We start from the raw sequence: 13327 nt of genomic DNA, 5'->3' as shown, positions 1-13327 counted from the left end.
AGGAGGCTGAGGCAAGAGAATTGCTTGAACCCAGGAGGCGGAGGTTGCGGTGAGCTGAGATTGCGCCATTGCACTCCAGCCTGGGTAACAAGAGCGAAACTCCGTCTCAAAATAAATAAATAAATAAATAAAAATAAAAAATAAAAAATAGCTGTGTATGGTGGTACATGCCTGTAATTTCAGCTACTCAGGAAGCTGAGGCAGCAGAATCAGAACCTGGGAGGCAGAGGTTGCAGTGAGCCGAGATGGTGCCACTGCACTCCAGCCTGGGCATCAGAGCCAGACTCTGTCACCAAAAAATAAATAAATAAATAAATAAATAAATAAATAAAATCAAAAAGACAAAACAGAATGTGCTTGGATTTTCAAAGGTTATAAAAATCAGGAAATCAATTCAAATCACCCAAAACCCTAGTTTTTCTCACTCGCTAACTCAACAAACATGTGTAAAGGTTTGCATTAGGCCCAGAATACTAAGCTGTATTGAACTACAGTCTAGATGTATTGAACTACAAAGAGCTGATTCAATTTGCACTGGCTAACCTAAGGAACACACACACACACACACACATACACACTCACAACACACACCCCTAAGGAACACACCCCCACCCCCACCCATTTCTTTGAAATAGTAATATCTAGCACAGGCCAGGAAGGCAGCTGAGCTCAGGGCCAGAGGACCCAACAGCCCCAGAAGCCTCTTAGTGCGTCATGCACACATCCCCTCTTCCCCACCACCCATAGGCTCAAGCCTCCCTTTACCCAATCAATAAGTACTTTCTTAGCTCAGGGAGCAATACATCTTTCCCCCATTCTGTTTTAGTAAAGTTTGTAAGCAGGATACAGTGGCTCACACCTGTAATCACAACACTTTGGGAGGCCAAGGTGAGTAGATCACCTGAGACCAGGAGTTTGAGACCAGCCTGACCAACATGGTGAAACCCTGTCTCTACAAAAATTAAAAAATAGCTGGGTGTGGTAGCGCATGTCTGTAATCCTGGTTACTCGTTTGAACCCGAGAGTCGGAGGTTGTGGTAAGCCAAGATCATGCCACTGCACTCCAGCCTGGGAACAAAAGCAAAACTCCATCTCAAAAAAAAAAAAAAGTTTGTCACCAATTATTGTCTTGCTGAAAGCCAAGACTATAGCTGACCTCGACAAGAACAGATTTAGTCATGAGGTAAAAGGAAAATTTGGCCGGGTACGATGGCTCACGCCCGTAATCCCAGCACTTTGGGAGGCCAATGTGGGTGAATTACCTGAGGTCAGGAGTTTGAGACCAGTCTGATCAATATGATGAAACCATATCTCTACTAAAAAAATACAAAAATGAGTCGGGCATGGTGATGTGCACCTGCAGTCTCAGCTACTAGGGAGACTAACGCAGGAGAACTGCTTGAACCTGGGAGGCGGAGGATGCAGTGACCCAAGAATGTGCCACTGCACTCCAGCCTGGGCGACAGAGCAAGACTCTATCTTAAAAAAAAAAAGAAGAAAAAAAGAAAAGGAAAGGAAAATTTTATAGCACATGAGCCCATGAGCCCAGCTTGTGTAGATAATGCTTTTTGAGAGTTCTGGGAATAAAGCAGAACAAAGAAATGGGGCAATAGATGGAGGTGGGTGTGAGGAAGGGAGATTTCACCATAAATCTGGTTTAAAGATAGGACCTACGAGAGCTTTTATAAAAGGTATGGTCCTCAGCCAGGCGCGGTGGCTCAAGCCTGTAATCCCAGCACTTTGGGAGGCTGAGGCGGGTAGATCACGAGGTCAAGAGATCGAGACCATCCTGGTCAACATGGTGAAACCCCGTCTCTACTAAAAATACAAAAAATTAGCTGGGCATGGTGGCGCGTGCCTGTAATCCCAGCTACTCAGGAGGCTGAGGCAGGAGAATTGCCTGAACCCAGGAGGCGGAGGTTGCGGTGAGCCGAGATCGCGCCATTGCACTCCAGCCTGGGTAACAAGAGCAAAACTCTGTCCCCCCAAAAAAAAAAAAAAAAAAAAAAAAAAAAGGTATGGTCCTCTCCAACCTGTGACAGATGAAGGAACACAACATTTTGTCTCCAGGTCCCCTTAGGGTTCAACTCGACTGTCTTCCCCACGTGACCATAAAGTAGTCCAAGGGTGGACTGTCTTATTCACCTCTTTTCCCCAGATCCTAGCATAGAGTCTGCATAGGAGGGGAGAGGGATGTTTGTGGTATATATAGACAAACTCATCTTTCCCTTGGGATGGAAAATTGAGATCCTCACCAATGTTTCCATTTCTGGTAATAATACTTCATGTTAATCACTGTAAGACTTTCCCAAATCAGATATAGCCTATGAAACACTGGCCTACTAAAATGAAATCCAGAAAGGATCTTCTGTTAGAGGACCCAGACACGTAAATTATAAACAGAGACCATTAAGTACCAAATGAGGCCCTGACTTGCAATTTGACAATCAGGCCCAGGAAGAGCTAGGGGAGGCCTAATGGGCTCCATTTCTTTGAACAAAAGCTGAGCATAGAGACCCATTACAAATCTACCGGGTAGTTTCTCCTATACGGAGTCAATTCTACACACAGCTACTTGATTCCTCCTATTACCATAAATCTAGGTAATTCCAAACTTCCTACCACAGATTAGATCAAACTCAACTCTAATTCGGGAAGACAACAATCTCATTCCAGCGCCCCTCTCCACACTAACTCCATTCCCACAGTTCCCTTCTCACGTTGCCGTAGGCCAGGCATCCTCAAACTTTTTACACAGGGGGCCAGTTCACTGTCCCTTAGACCGTTGGAGGGCCGCCACATACTGTGCTCCTCTCACTGACCACCAATGAAAGAGGTGCCCCTTCCTGAAGTGCGGTGGGGGGCCGGATAAATGGCCTCGGGGGACGCATGCGGCCCACGGGCCATAGTTTGGGGACGCCTGCCTTAGGCCATGTCATGTCCCTTCTGTCTATCCTTGGTTTCACAATTATGCTGTTCCATTCTTTTATTTATCTAAACTATAAACTACAGTTCACCAGTTCGACGCAGGGTGCAGTGGCTCATGTCTGTTATCCCAGCACTCTGAAAGGCCAAGGCAGGAGGATCACATGAGGCCAGGAGATCAAGACCAGCCTGGGCAACATAGTGAGACACTGTCTCTACAAATATATATATATGTACACACACACCCAAGTGTGGTAGTGTGTACCTGGGCAACACAGTGAGACTCTGTCTCTACAAATATATACATACACACTACACTACACACACACCCACCAAGTGTGGTAGTGTGTGCCTACAGTCCCAGCTACTTGGGAGGTTGAGGTGGGAGGATTTTATCAGCCCAGGAGTTTGAGGCTACAGTGAATTATGATCACTACCACACTCCCACCTGGGAAACAAAGCCACACTCTTGTCTCAAAAATAAATTAACTACAGTTCAAACCCCATTTTGTCCACAGACACTGCTGTTTCCTTTTTAACCTAGAGTTTCTAAATTCCCAGTTTGTCTTTGTATGTCATAAGTATTCTGCCTTATAAATAATTTAAAGGAATAGAAATCCTAAGTTCCGACTACAAGACTCTTAGCTGTATGAAGCAAAAACTCGTCTTGTTCTATTTCTAGGACCAACAGCTAGATATTTAGCAGGTCCTTAACAATATCACATAGGATAATAAAATGTCGCCCCTATGAAACCACCTGGCCAACCTTTGCTTAATCACTTAGAGCCCGTGTTTCCTAGTCCCTTATCTAACTTGTTTGTGCCAGCTCCCACACATGCATTCCCAGGAGCCTTTGCCCACTGAGGCACACCACCTTCATCAGTCCCATAAGACCAGAGGCCCTATATCCCACTCTAATGGGACCAGATATTTCACCAATTGTTTTTTTTAGACAAGGTCTCACTGTTTCCTCCAGGCTGAAATGCAGTGGCATGATCATAGCAGCCTCAACCTCCCAGGCTCAAGCAATCCTCCCATCTAAGCTGGGACCACAGGTGTATGCCACCACACTAGAGTATATTTTTTAATTTTTTGTAGAGATAGGGTCTCCCTATATTGCCTAGGCTGGTCTCAAACTCCTGGGCTAAAGCAATCCTCCCACCTTAGCCTCTCAAATTGCTGGGATTATAGGCAACTGCCACAGAACCCAGCACCAATAGTTTTTGTTTTGAGACAGAATCTTGCTCTGTTGCCCCAGGTTGGAGTGCAGTGGTGCAATCTTGGCTCACTTCAACCTCGACTCATTACAACCTCCGCCTCCCGAGTTCAAGCAATTCTCCTGTTTCAGCCTCCCGAGTAGCTGGGATTACAGGCGCATGCCACATACCCAGCTAATTTTTATATTTTTAGAAGAGACGGGGTTTGACCATGTTGACCAAGATGGTCTCAAACTCCTGACCTCAGGTGATTTGCCCGCCTCAGCCTCCCAAAGTGCTAGGATTACATGTGTGAGCCACCGTGCCTGGCCCATTTTCAAGTAACACAGTAATACTCTTGGGAGGTCCTACCACATAGGTGGCATATTCAAGACTCCCAATGGTGATCACTTTTTAACAGGCTCATTAAGAGGTATTTCAGATTTTCTAATTCACCCACACTGTGTGTTCAAAGATGAAAAACAGAATAAACAATCTCACAGCTTCTCCAATGATGAGTCTGTAATCTATGTGATAAACTACAAGTGTTTTGCTAGAACTATTTACTTATGATACAAGGAAGCAGCTCCTGGGACACACTTTGGGTGTCCCATTCATCTATACCTGTAACTTTACTCTTCGTGAGAAAAAATTACAAAGAAGCGTCCATAATACCTAAACCCAAAACCTCTCCAAAACTCCAAAGCAATTCCTGGCCATCTCATTTACCTCCAGGTACGAGGATAAATCTTTTTCCTGTTGCACAACCTCATGTGCTGTTTTTCCTCCCTTTCTCCCAAATACTAAATACTGTATCACTGTAAAACTAATAGCAGTAAATAAGCCAGAGGTTACCAGGCAAGCTCTGTGCTGCACTGAGCCCTGAGGGAACAGACTGCCTGTCCTCCTGGTAAGTCTTCACTTACTGAACAAGTAACTTGGAGCTGCTGCTGCTGTTGCTGTGGTGGTGGCGTCTGTTCCTGGGGAGTTTGCTGCTGCGGCTGCTGTTGGGGGTCCCATATATGGACAGTTTGAGCCGTATTCTGGTACGTGCCTGCCACAGCCTGCACAGCCACTGGAATGTGGATGTTGCCATTCATGAACTGTGCTGGAAAGAGAGAGTTTGCAAGGGTCTGCACTACCTCTTCATGGGAGTTTTTTACTACAGATGTGGTGCCCACCATCTTCTCCTTGTCATCCTCCAGCTTTACAGCTGCCAGGGCCGTGGGTGAGCCACTGACATGAACTGCGTTGTAGGCTTCCTGGGGAATGGCAATGTGGGTAATGCTCTGCTGCTGAGGGTCCCCCCGGGGCTGGGCAGAATAAACAGGGATGGTCCAGGTTTCTCCTGTAGGGCTAGTAATGGTCCCAGTGGCACTGTACAGGTGGGCACTGTCTACTGTCAGCAAGTCTGGCCTCAAAGACACATAACTCTGCTGCTGGCCCTGTGGAATGGCCAGCACGGTAGCCACCGGCTGCCCTGAGATGGCGTAGGACACAGTGATGGGCATGTCCACTTTGCGCTTCTTCACTGGCTGGAGGACACTGGCTGTGCCAACCCGCCGCTCCCCTTCCCGGGGTGAGCCCTGCTGGGATGGTGGTGGGGAAAGGGCACCCACGGTCTGGATTTGGATTTGCTGACCACCAGCAAGAGACTGGCCAGCCACCAGCTGAGCCTGGATTTGCTGATGTGGGATGTGCTCCTCCGGGATTTCTGCAGCCTGGATCTGCTGGGCCGCTTGCACGTGCTGCACCTGGATCTGAGCTGCTTGCAGCTGCGAGGGACTGGGACTCTGCAGAGACGGGGTCTGAATGGAGGGGGCTGCGGACTGTGGTGCCTGGCCTTGGATCTGCACCTGGACCTGGATGGGTTGCTCAGTAGGCTGGTGAACAGTGAGTTGTGGGGAGAGCTGCTGAGCCGAGACCTGTTGCGGAGACTGCTGTACCTGCACCTGGACCTGTAAGCAACAAGATTCATCAGTGAGTGAACCAGGCATCACTGAAAGTCCAGCACCCAAGGAAAGAAAGAGATCCCACACAACGGCCCTGCACAATGTGAGAAAACACTGGCATAATCAAGGCTTTTGAGGAGGCCACAATATGCAAAACTAAATGCAGAATTATCCAGCATCACATTACAATCACATTGACATATATCCACCAGATAGAAAGCACAATAATTAACTGGGGTCTAAAAAAGAAATATATACACTTTTGTTTTTTTGAGACAGACTTGCTCTGTTGCCCAGGCTGGAATGCAGTGGCATGACAGCAGCTTACTGCAACCTCCACCTCCCGAGTTCTAGCGATTGTCCTGCCTCAGCCTCCTGTATAGCTGAGGTTAGTAAGAAAATATGGGCTGGGCGTGGTGGCTCATGCCTGTAATCCCAGCACTTTGGGAGGCCAAGGTGGATGGATCACAAGGTCAAGAGTTCAAGACCAGTCTGACCAACATGGTAAAACCCCATCTCTACTGAAAATACAAAAAAGTTAGCTAGGCATGGTGGCTTGCACCTATAATACCAGCTACTCAGGAGGCTGAGACAGAATTGCTTGATCCAGAGAGGCAGAGGCTGCAGTGAGCAGAGACTGCATCATTGCACTCCGGCCTGGGCAACAGAGTAAGACTCCGTCTCCAAAAAAAAAAAAAAATTTTTGGTTCTATTTTTTGAGATGAGGTCTTACTCTGTCACACAGGCTGGAGCGGAATGGCGCAGTCTTGGCTCAATGATCTGCCTCCTAGGATCAAGCAATTCTCCCACCTCAGCCTCCCGAGTAACTGGGACTGCAGACTCATGCCACCACACCCGGCTAATTTTTTTTGTATTTTTAGTAGAAACAGGGTTTCACTATGTTGGACAGGCTGGTCTCAAACTCTCGACTTGGTGATCTGTCCACCTAGGCCTCGCAAAGTGCTGGGATTACAAGCATGAACCACTGCGCCTGGCCTCTTATTTTTTTTGAGACGGACTCTTGCTCTGTTGCCCAGGCTGGAATGCAGTAGCACAATTTCAGCTCACTGCAACCTCTGCCTCCTGGGTTCTCAAGCGATTTTCTCCTGCTTCAGCCTCCCAAGTAGCTGGGATTACAGACATACTGGGGTCCAACAAGGAAATATCAAAACTCTTTTTTTTTTGAGACGATCCCTCACTCTGTCACCCAGGCTGGAACGCAGTGGCATGATCTCAGCTCACTACAACCTCCGCCTCCCAGGTTCAAGCAATTCTTGAAATGTCAGCCTCCCAAATATCTGGGATTACAGATGCGCCACTACACCCAGCTAATTTTTGTATTTTTAGTGGAGACGGGGTTTTGCCATGTTGACCAGGCTTATCTTCAACTCTTGACTTCAAATGATCCACCCACCTCGGCCTCCCAAAAGTGCTGGGATTACAGGCGTAAACCACCACAGCCAGGCTTTTGTTTTTTATTGTTTTTTGAAACAGAGTTTCACTCTTGTCACCCAGGCTGGAGTGCAATGAGGCGATACCGGCTCACTGTAACCTCCATCTCCCAGGTTCAAGCTATTCTCCTGCCTCAGCATCTCGAGTAGCTAGGATTACAGGCGTCCACCACCAGGCCCAGCTAATTTTTGTATTTTCAGTAGAGACGGGGTTTTGTCATTTAGCCAGGCTGGTCTTGAACTCCTGACTGAGATGATCAACCCACCTTGGCCTCTCAAAGTGTTGGGATTACAGGCGTGAGCCACTGCAAACGGTCTCTTTTTTCTAAAGACAGGGTCTTGCTCTGTTGCCCAGGCTAGAGCACTGTGGTAAGATAATAGCACATTCTAACTTCAAACTCAAGTGGTCCTCCCACCTCAGCCTGTTAAAAACAGGACTACAGGTGCACCACCACACCCAGCTTTTTTTTTTTTTTGAGTTGGAGTATTGCTCTGTCGCCAGGCTGGAGTGCAGTGGCAAGCAAGATCTTGGCTCACCACCACCTCTGCCTCCTAGGTTCAAGCAATTCTGCCTCAGCCTCCCAAGTAGCTGGGATTATAAGTGCCCCCCACCACAACCAGCTAATTTTCGTTTTTTTTGTTTTGTTTTGTTTTGAGATGGAGTTTCACTCGTTACCCAGGCTGGAGTGCAATGGTGTGATCTTGGCTCACCGCAACCTCCGCCTCCGGAGTAGCTGGGATTACAGGCACGCACCACCATGCCCAGCTAAATTTTTTTTTTGTATTTTTAGTAGAGACGGGGTTTTACTATGTTGATCAAGATGGTCTCGATCTCTTGACCTCGTGATCCACCCGCCTCGGCCTCCCAAAATGCTGGGATTATAGGCGTGAGCCACCACGCCTGGCTTAATTTTCATATTTTTAGTAGAGATGAGTTTTTTTTTGTTTTGTTTTGTTTTTTTTTTTGAGACGGAGTTTCGCTCTTGTTACCCAGGCTGGAGTGCAATGGCGCGATCTCGGCTCACCGCAACCTCCGCCTCCTGGGTTCAGGCAATTCTCCTGCCTCAGCCTCCTGAGTAGCTGGGATTACAGGCACGCACCACCATGCCCAGCTAATTTTTTGTATTTTTAGTAGAGACGGGGTTTTACCATGTTGACCAGGATGGTCTCGATCTCTCGACCTCGTGATCCACCCACCTCAGCCTCCCAAAGTGCTGGGATTACAGGCTTGAGCCACCACGCCCGGCCTAGAGATGAGTTTTATCATGTTGGCCAGGATGGTCTTGATCTCTTGACCTCGTGATCTACCCACCTTGGCCTCCCAAAGTGCAGGGATTACAGGCATGAACCACCACACCCAGCCATTTTTAAAAAACTTTTTTGAGACCAAGTTTCACTCTTGTTGCCCAGGCTAGAGTGATATGATGCAGTCTCGGCTCACTGCAATGTCTGCTTCCTGGGTTGAAGTAGTTGGGGTTACAGGTGCCTACCACCACACCCAGCTAATTTTTGTATTTTTAGTAGAGATGGTTTCACCATGTTGGCCAGCCTGGTCTCGAACTCCTGACCTCAAGTGATCTGCCGGCCTTGGCCTCCCAAAGTGCTAGGATTACAGGCATGAGCCACCACACCCAGCCCCTCAAGTCCTGAGCCCAAGAACTGGTACTGGTCCGTGGTTGGAACCGCACAGCACAGAGGTATGTGGCAAGCGAACATTACCTCCAGAGCTCCACCTCCTGTCAGAGCATCAGTGGCATTAGAGTCTTGTAGGAGCAAAAACCCTATTGTGAACTGCACATGTGAAGGAACTAGGCTGTATGCTTCTTATTAGAATCTAATGCCTGGCCAAGCGCGGTGGCTCATGCCTGTAATCCCTGTACTTTGGGAGGCTGAGGAGTTCAAGACCAACCTAGCCAACGTGATGAAACCCCATCTCTACTAAAACTACAAAAAATTAGCTGGGCCTGGTGGTGGGTGTCTATGATCCCAGTTACTTGGGTGGCTGAGGCAGGAGAATAGCTTAAACCCAGAAGGCGGAGGTTGCAGTGAGCAGAAATAGTGCCACTGCATCACAGCCTGGATGACAGAGCAAGCTTATGTCTTAAAAACAAACAAAAAAAAGAATCTAATGCCTGATGATCTGAGGTCGAACAGTTTCATCCCAAATCGCCCCCCATCGACATCTATGGAAAAATTGTCTTCCACAAAACAAGTCCCTGGTGCCAAGAAAAGGTTGGAGACCACTGCTTCAGAGTGCTTACTTAACATATGTTTGTTTTAATGGGAAAGGCATTTAAATAAACAGAATCCCAGTAATTTCGTCTGAGCAGTATTACCATAACCTGGATGACACATTTTTGATAATGAAATTACTGCCTTATTACTGTTATGTTACTGTTATTGTTATATGAGCAAAACAGCATGAAAAGATGTAATACATTGTATGCAATTTTTTTTTTTTTTTTTGAGACGGAGTTTTTCTCTTGTTACCCAGGCTGGAGTGCAATGGCGCGATCTCGGCTCACCGCAACCTCCGCCTCCTGGGTTCAGGCAGTTCTCCTGCCTCAGCCTCCTGAGTAGCTGGGATTACAGGCACGAGCCACCATGCCCAGCTAATTTTTTGTATTTTTAGTAGAGACGAGGTTTCACCATATTGACCAGGATGGTCTCGATCTCTCGACCTCGTGATCCACCCGCTTCGGCCTCCCAAAGTGCTGGGATTACAGGCTTGAGCCACCGCGCCCGGCTTGTATGCAATTTTTTTTTTTTTTTTTTTTTTTTTTTTTTTTTTTGAGACGGAATTTCGCTCTTGTTACCCAGGCTGGAGTGCAATGGCACGGTCTCGGCTCACCGCAACCTCCGCCTCCTAGGCTCAGGCAATTCTCCTGCCTCAGCCTCCTAAGTAGCTGGGATTACAGGCATGTGCCACCACGCCCAGCTAGTTTTTGTATTTTTAGTAGAGACGGGGTTTCACCATGTTGACCAGGATGGTCTCCATCTCTCGACCTCGTGATCCACCTGCCTCGGCCTCCCAAAGTGCTGGGATTACAGGCTTGAGCCACCGCGCCCGGCTTGTATGCAATTTTTTAAAAACAAGAGTTTACCATCAGACACATATATAAATTACCTTAACCACAGGTAGGAATTAGAAAGGTAGAAAACAAGAAGGCAGAAAATGAAGCCAGGCACAGTGGCTCATGCCTATAATCCCAGCATTTTGGAAGGTCAAGGCAGATGGATTGCTTGAGCCCAGGAAATTGAGACCAGCCTGGGCAACATGGAGAAACCCCATCTCCACAAAAATACAAAAGTTAGTTGGTGTGGTGGCATGCATCTGTGGTCCCTGCTACTCAAAAAGCTGAGGTGAATCACTTGAGCCCAGGAGGCAGAGAATGCAGTGAGATATGATTACCTCACTGTATTCCAGGCTGGGTGACAGAGACCTTGTCACTTAAAAAAAAAAAGCATCAGAAAATGAGAATGAGGGTCTCTTTCTATCTAATAACAGCAAACACATGATAAAAGACAACCAAAGATGATACTAAAACAACTGCATATCCATATGCAAAAAGTGAAGGTAGATCTCTTCCTCGTATCATACACATACAAAAAAATAGGAAAGGATGGGAATAAACATTTCTTCAAAGGATATATGCAAATGGGGCCAGACATGGTGGCTCACACCTGTAATCCCAGTTCTGTGGGAAGTGAAGTTGGGCAGATCACCTGAGGTAAGGAGTTTGAGACCAGCCTTACCAACATGGTGAAACCCCGTCTCTACTAAAAATAACAAAATTGGCTGGGCATGGTGATTGCGAGTGCCTGTAATCTCAGCTACTTGAGAGGCTGAGACAGAAGAACTGCTTAAACCCAGGAGGTAGGGGTTGCAGTGAGCTGAGATCACACCACTGCACTACAGCCTGGGCAATGAGAGTGAAACTCCATCTCCCAAAAGAAAGAATGTATGTAAATGGCTAAGAAGCACATAAAAAGTTGCTCATTATCACTACTCATGAAGGAAATCCAAATCAAAGCCACTTCATACCTAAAAGGCTCTAACTAAAAAAGACAGACAGTAACTATTGATGAAGATACTGACAACTTGAAACGGCTGGTGGGCATGTTAAATTGGTGTAGCTGGCTGGGTGCAGTGGCTGATGCCTGTAATCTCAACACTGTGGGAGGCCGAGGCCAGCAGATCACAAGGTCAGCAGTTCGAGACCACTCTGCAAACATGGTAAAACCCTGTCTCTACTAAGAATTCAAATATTAACCAGGCATGGTGGCGTGTGCCTGTAATCCCAGATACTCAGGAGCCTAAGGCAGGAGAATCACTTGAACCCAGGAGGTGAAGGCTGCACTGAGTTGAGATGATGCCACTGCGCGCCAGCCTGGGTGACAAAGCAACACTCCATCTCAAAAAAAAAAAAAAAAAAAAAAAAAAAAAAAAGGGCTGGGCACCGTGGCTCACACCTGTAATCCCAGCACTTAGGAGGTCACGGCGGGTGGATCACAAGGACAGGAGATTGAGACCATCCTGGCCAACATGGTGAAATCCTGTCTCTACTAAAATTAAAAAAAAAAATGAGCTGGGTGTGGTGGCGGGCACCTATAATCCCAGCTACTTGGGAGGCTGAGGCAGGAGAATCACTTGAACCCGTGGACTATCAAGAGACAGAGACTACAGTGAGCCGAGATCACACCACTGCACTCCAGCCTGGGCAACAAAGTGAGACTATGTTTCAAAAAAAAAAAAAAAAAAAAAAAAGTCACATAAAGCCAAGCATGATGGCTCACACCTGTAATCCCAGCACTGTGGGAGGCCAAGGCAAGCAGGATCACATGAGGTCAGGAGTTCAAGACCAGCCTGGCCAACATGGTGAAACCCTGTCTACTAAAAATACAAAAATTAGCCAGGCATAATGGTGCATGCCTGTAATCCCAGCTAATCGGGAAGCTGACAGCAGAATCACTTGAACAGGAGGCAAAGGTTGCAGTGACCCGAGATGATGCCACTCACTACAGCCTGGGCAACAGAGCACTCCAGCCTGGGTGACAGAGAAAGATTCGTTCTGAAAAAAAAAAAACGAAAAAAAAACACAAAACCCACATAAAGCCATTACATGTTAACATAAATGTATACCATATATATATTTTTTAGTTTAGAGAAAGAAACAGGAGAAGGAGAAAGAAACAGCTAACTCTCACACTGAGTGAAAGAAAAGATGGAATCCAGGAGAGGAAAGACAGCTTCCACACTGAATGGAAGGGAATAGAGATCGATGGAGTTTAGGAGGGGAAGACAGGCTTCCACAAAGGGAGTGTTCATGGAAGGGGACCCAAACATGGAGTCCCATAACATATTCTTACGAAAAATAACTATTTGCCAAAATAAAAAAATTATAGTAAGAATTACATTGTTTTACATTTTTGCAAATCTTTTTTTTTTTAAGGAGATGGAGTCTCACTCTGTTGCCCAGGTTGGAGTACAGGGGCACGATCTCGGCTCACTCGGCTCACTGCAAGCTCTGCCTCCTGGGCTTAAGAGATTGTCCTATCTCGGCCTCCCAAGTAGCTGGGATTACAGGTGCATGCCACCATGCACGGCTAATCTTTTTTTTTTGAGACAGAGTCTTGCTCTATTGCCAGGCTGGAGTGCAATGGCACCATCTCAGCTCACTGCAACCTCCGCCTCCTGGGTTCAAGCAATTCTTCCACCTCAGCCTCCCAAGTAGCTGGGACCACAGGCACGTGCCACCATGCCCGGCTATTTTTTTTTTTTTTTTGTATTTTTAATAGAGAT

General features: G+C 46.9%; 1 protein-coding gene across 5 annotated transcripts in view; it reads right to left on the bottom strand.

Annotated features, from left to right (window-relative positions):
* The window catches only part of QRICH1 (glutamine rich 1), a 68057-nt gene that overhangs the window by 26104 nt on the left and 28626 nt on the right, over positions 1-13327 (bottom strand). For all 5 annotated transcript variants that reach the window (XM_074403888.1, XM_039477698.2, XM_039477699.2 and 2 more), the window contains one exon: positions 5048-6079. In XM_074403888.1, the coding sequence (XP_074259989.1) occupies positions 5048-6079 (1032 nt within the window). The remainder of the gene's footprint in view (positions 1-5047; positions 6080-13327) is intronic.

The sequence above is a fragment of the Saimiri boliviensis genome, chromosome 8 (assembly GCF_048565385.1).
Source record: "Saimiri boliviensis isolate mSaiBol1 chromosome 8, mSaiBol1.pri, whole genome shotgun sequence".
NCBI classification, from domain to species: Eukaryota; Metazoa; Chordata; class Mammalia; order Primates; family Cebidae; genus Saimiri; species Saimiri boliviensis.
The sequence above is the reverse complement of the archived record's forward strand: the minus strand, read 5'-3'. Positions and strand labels throughout refer to the sequence as shown.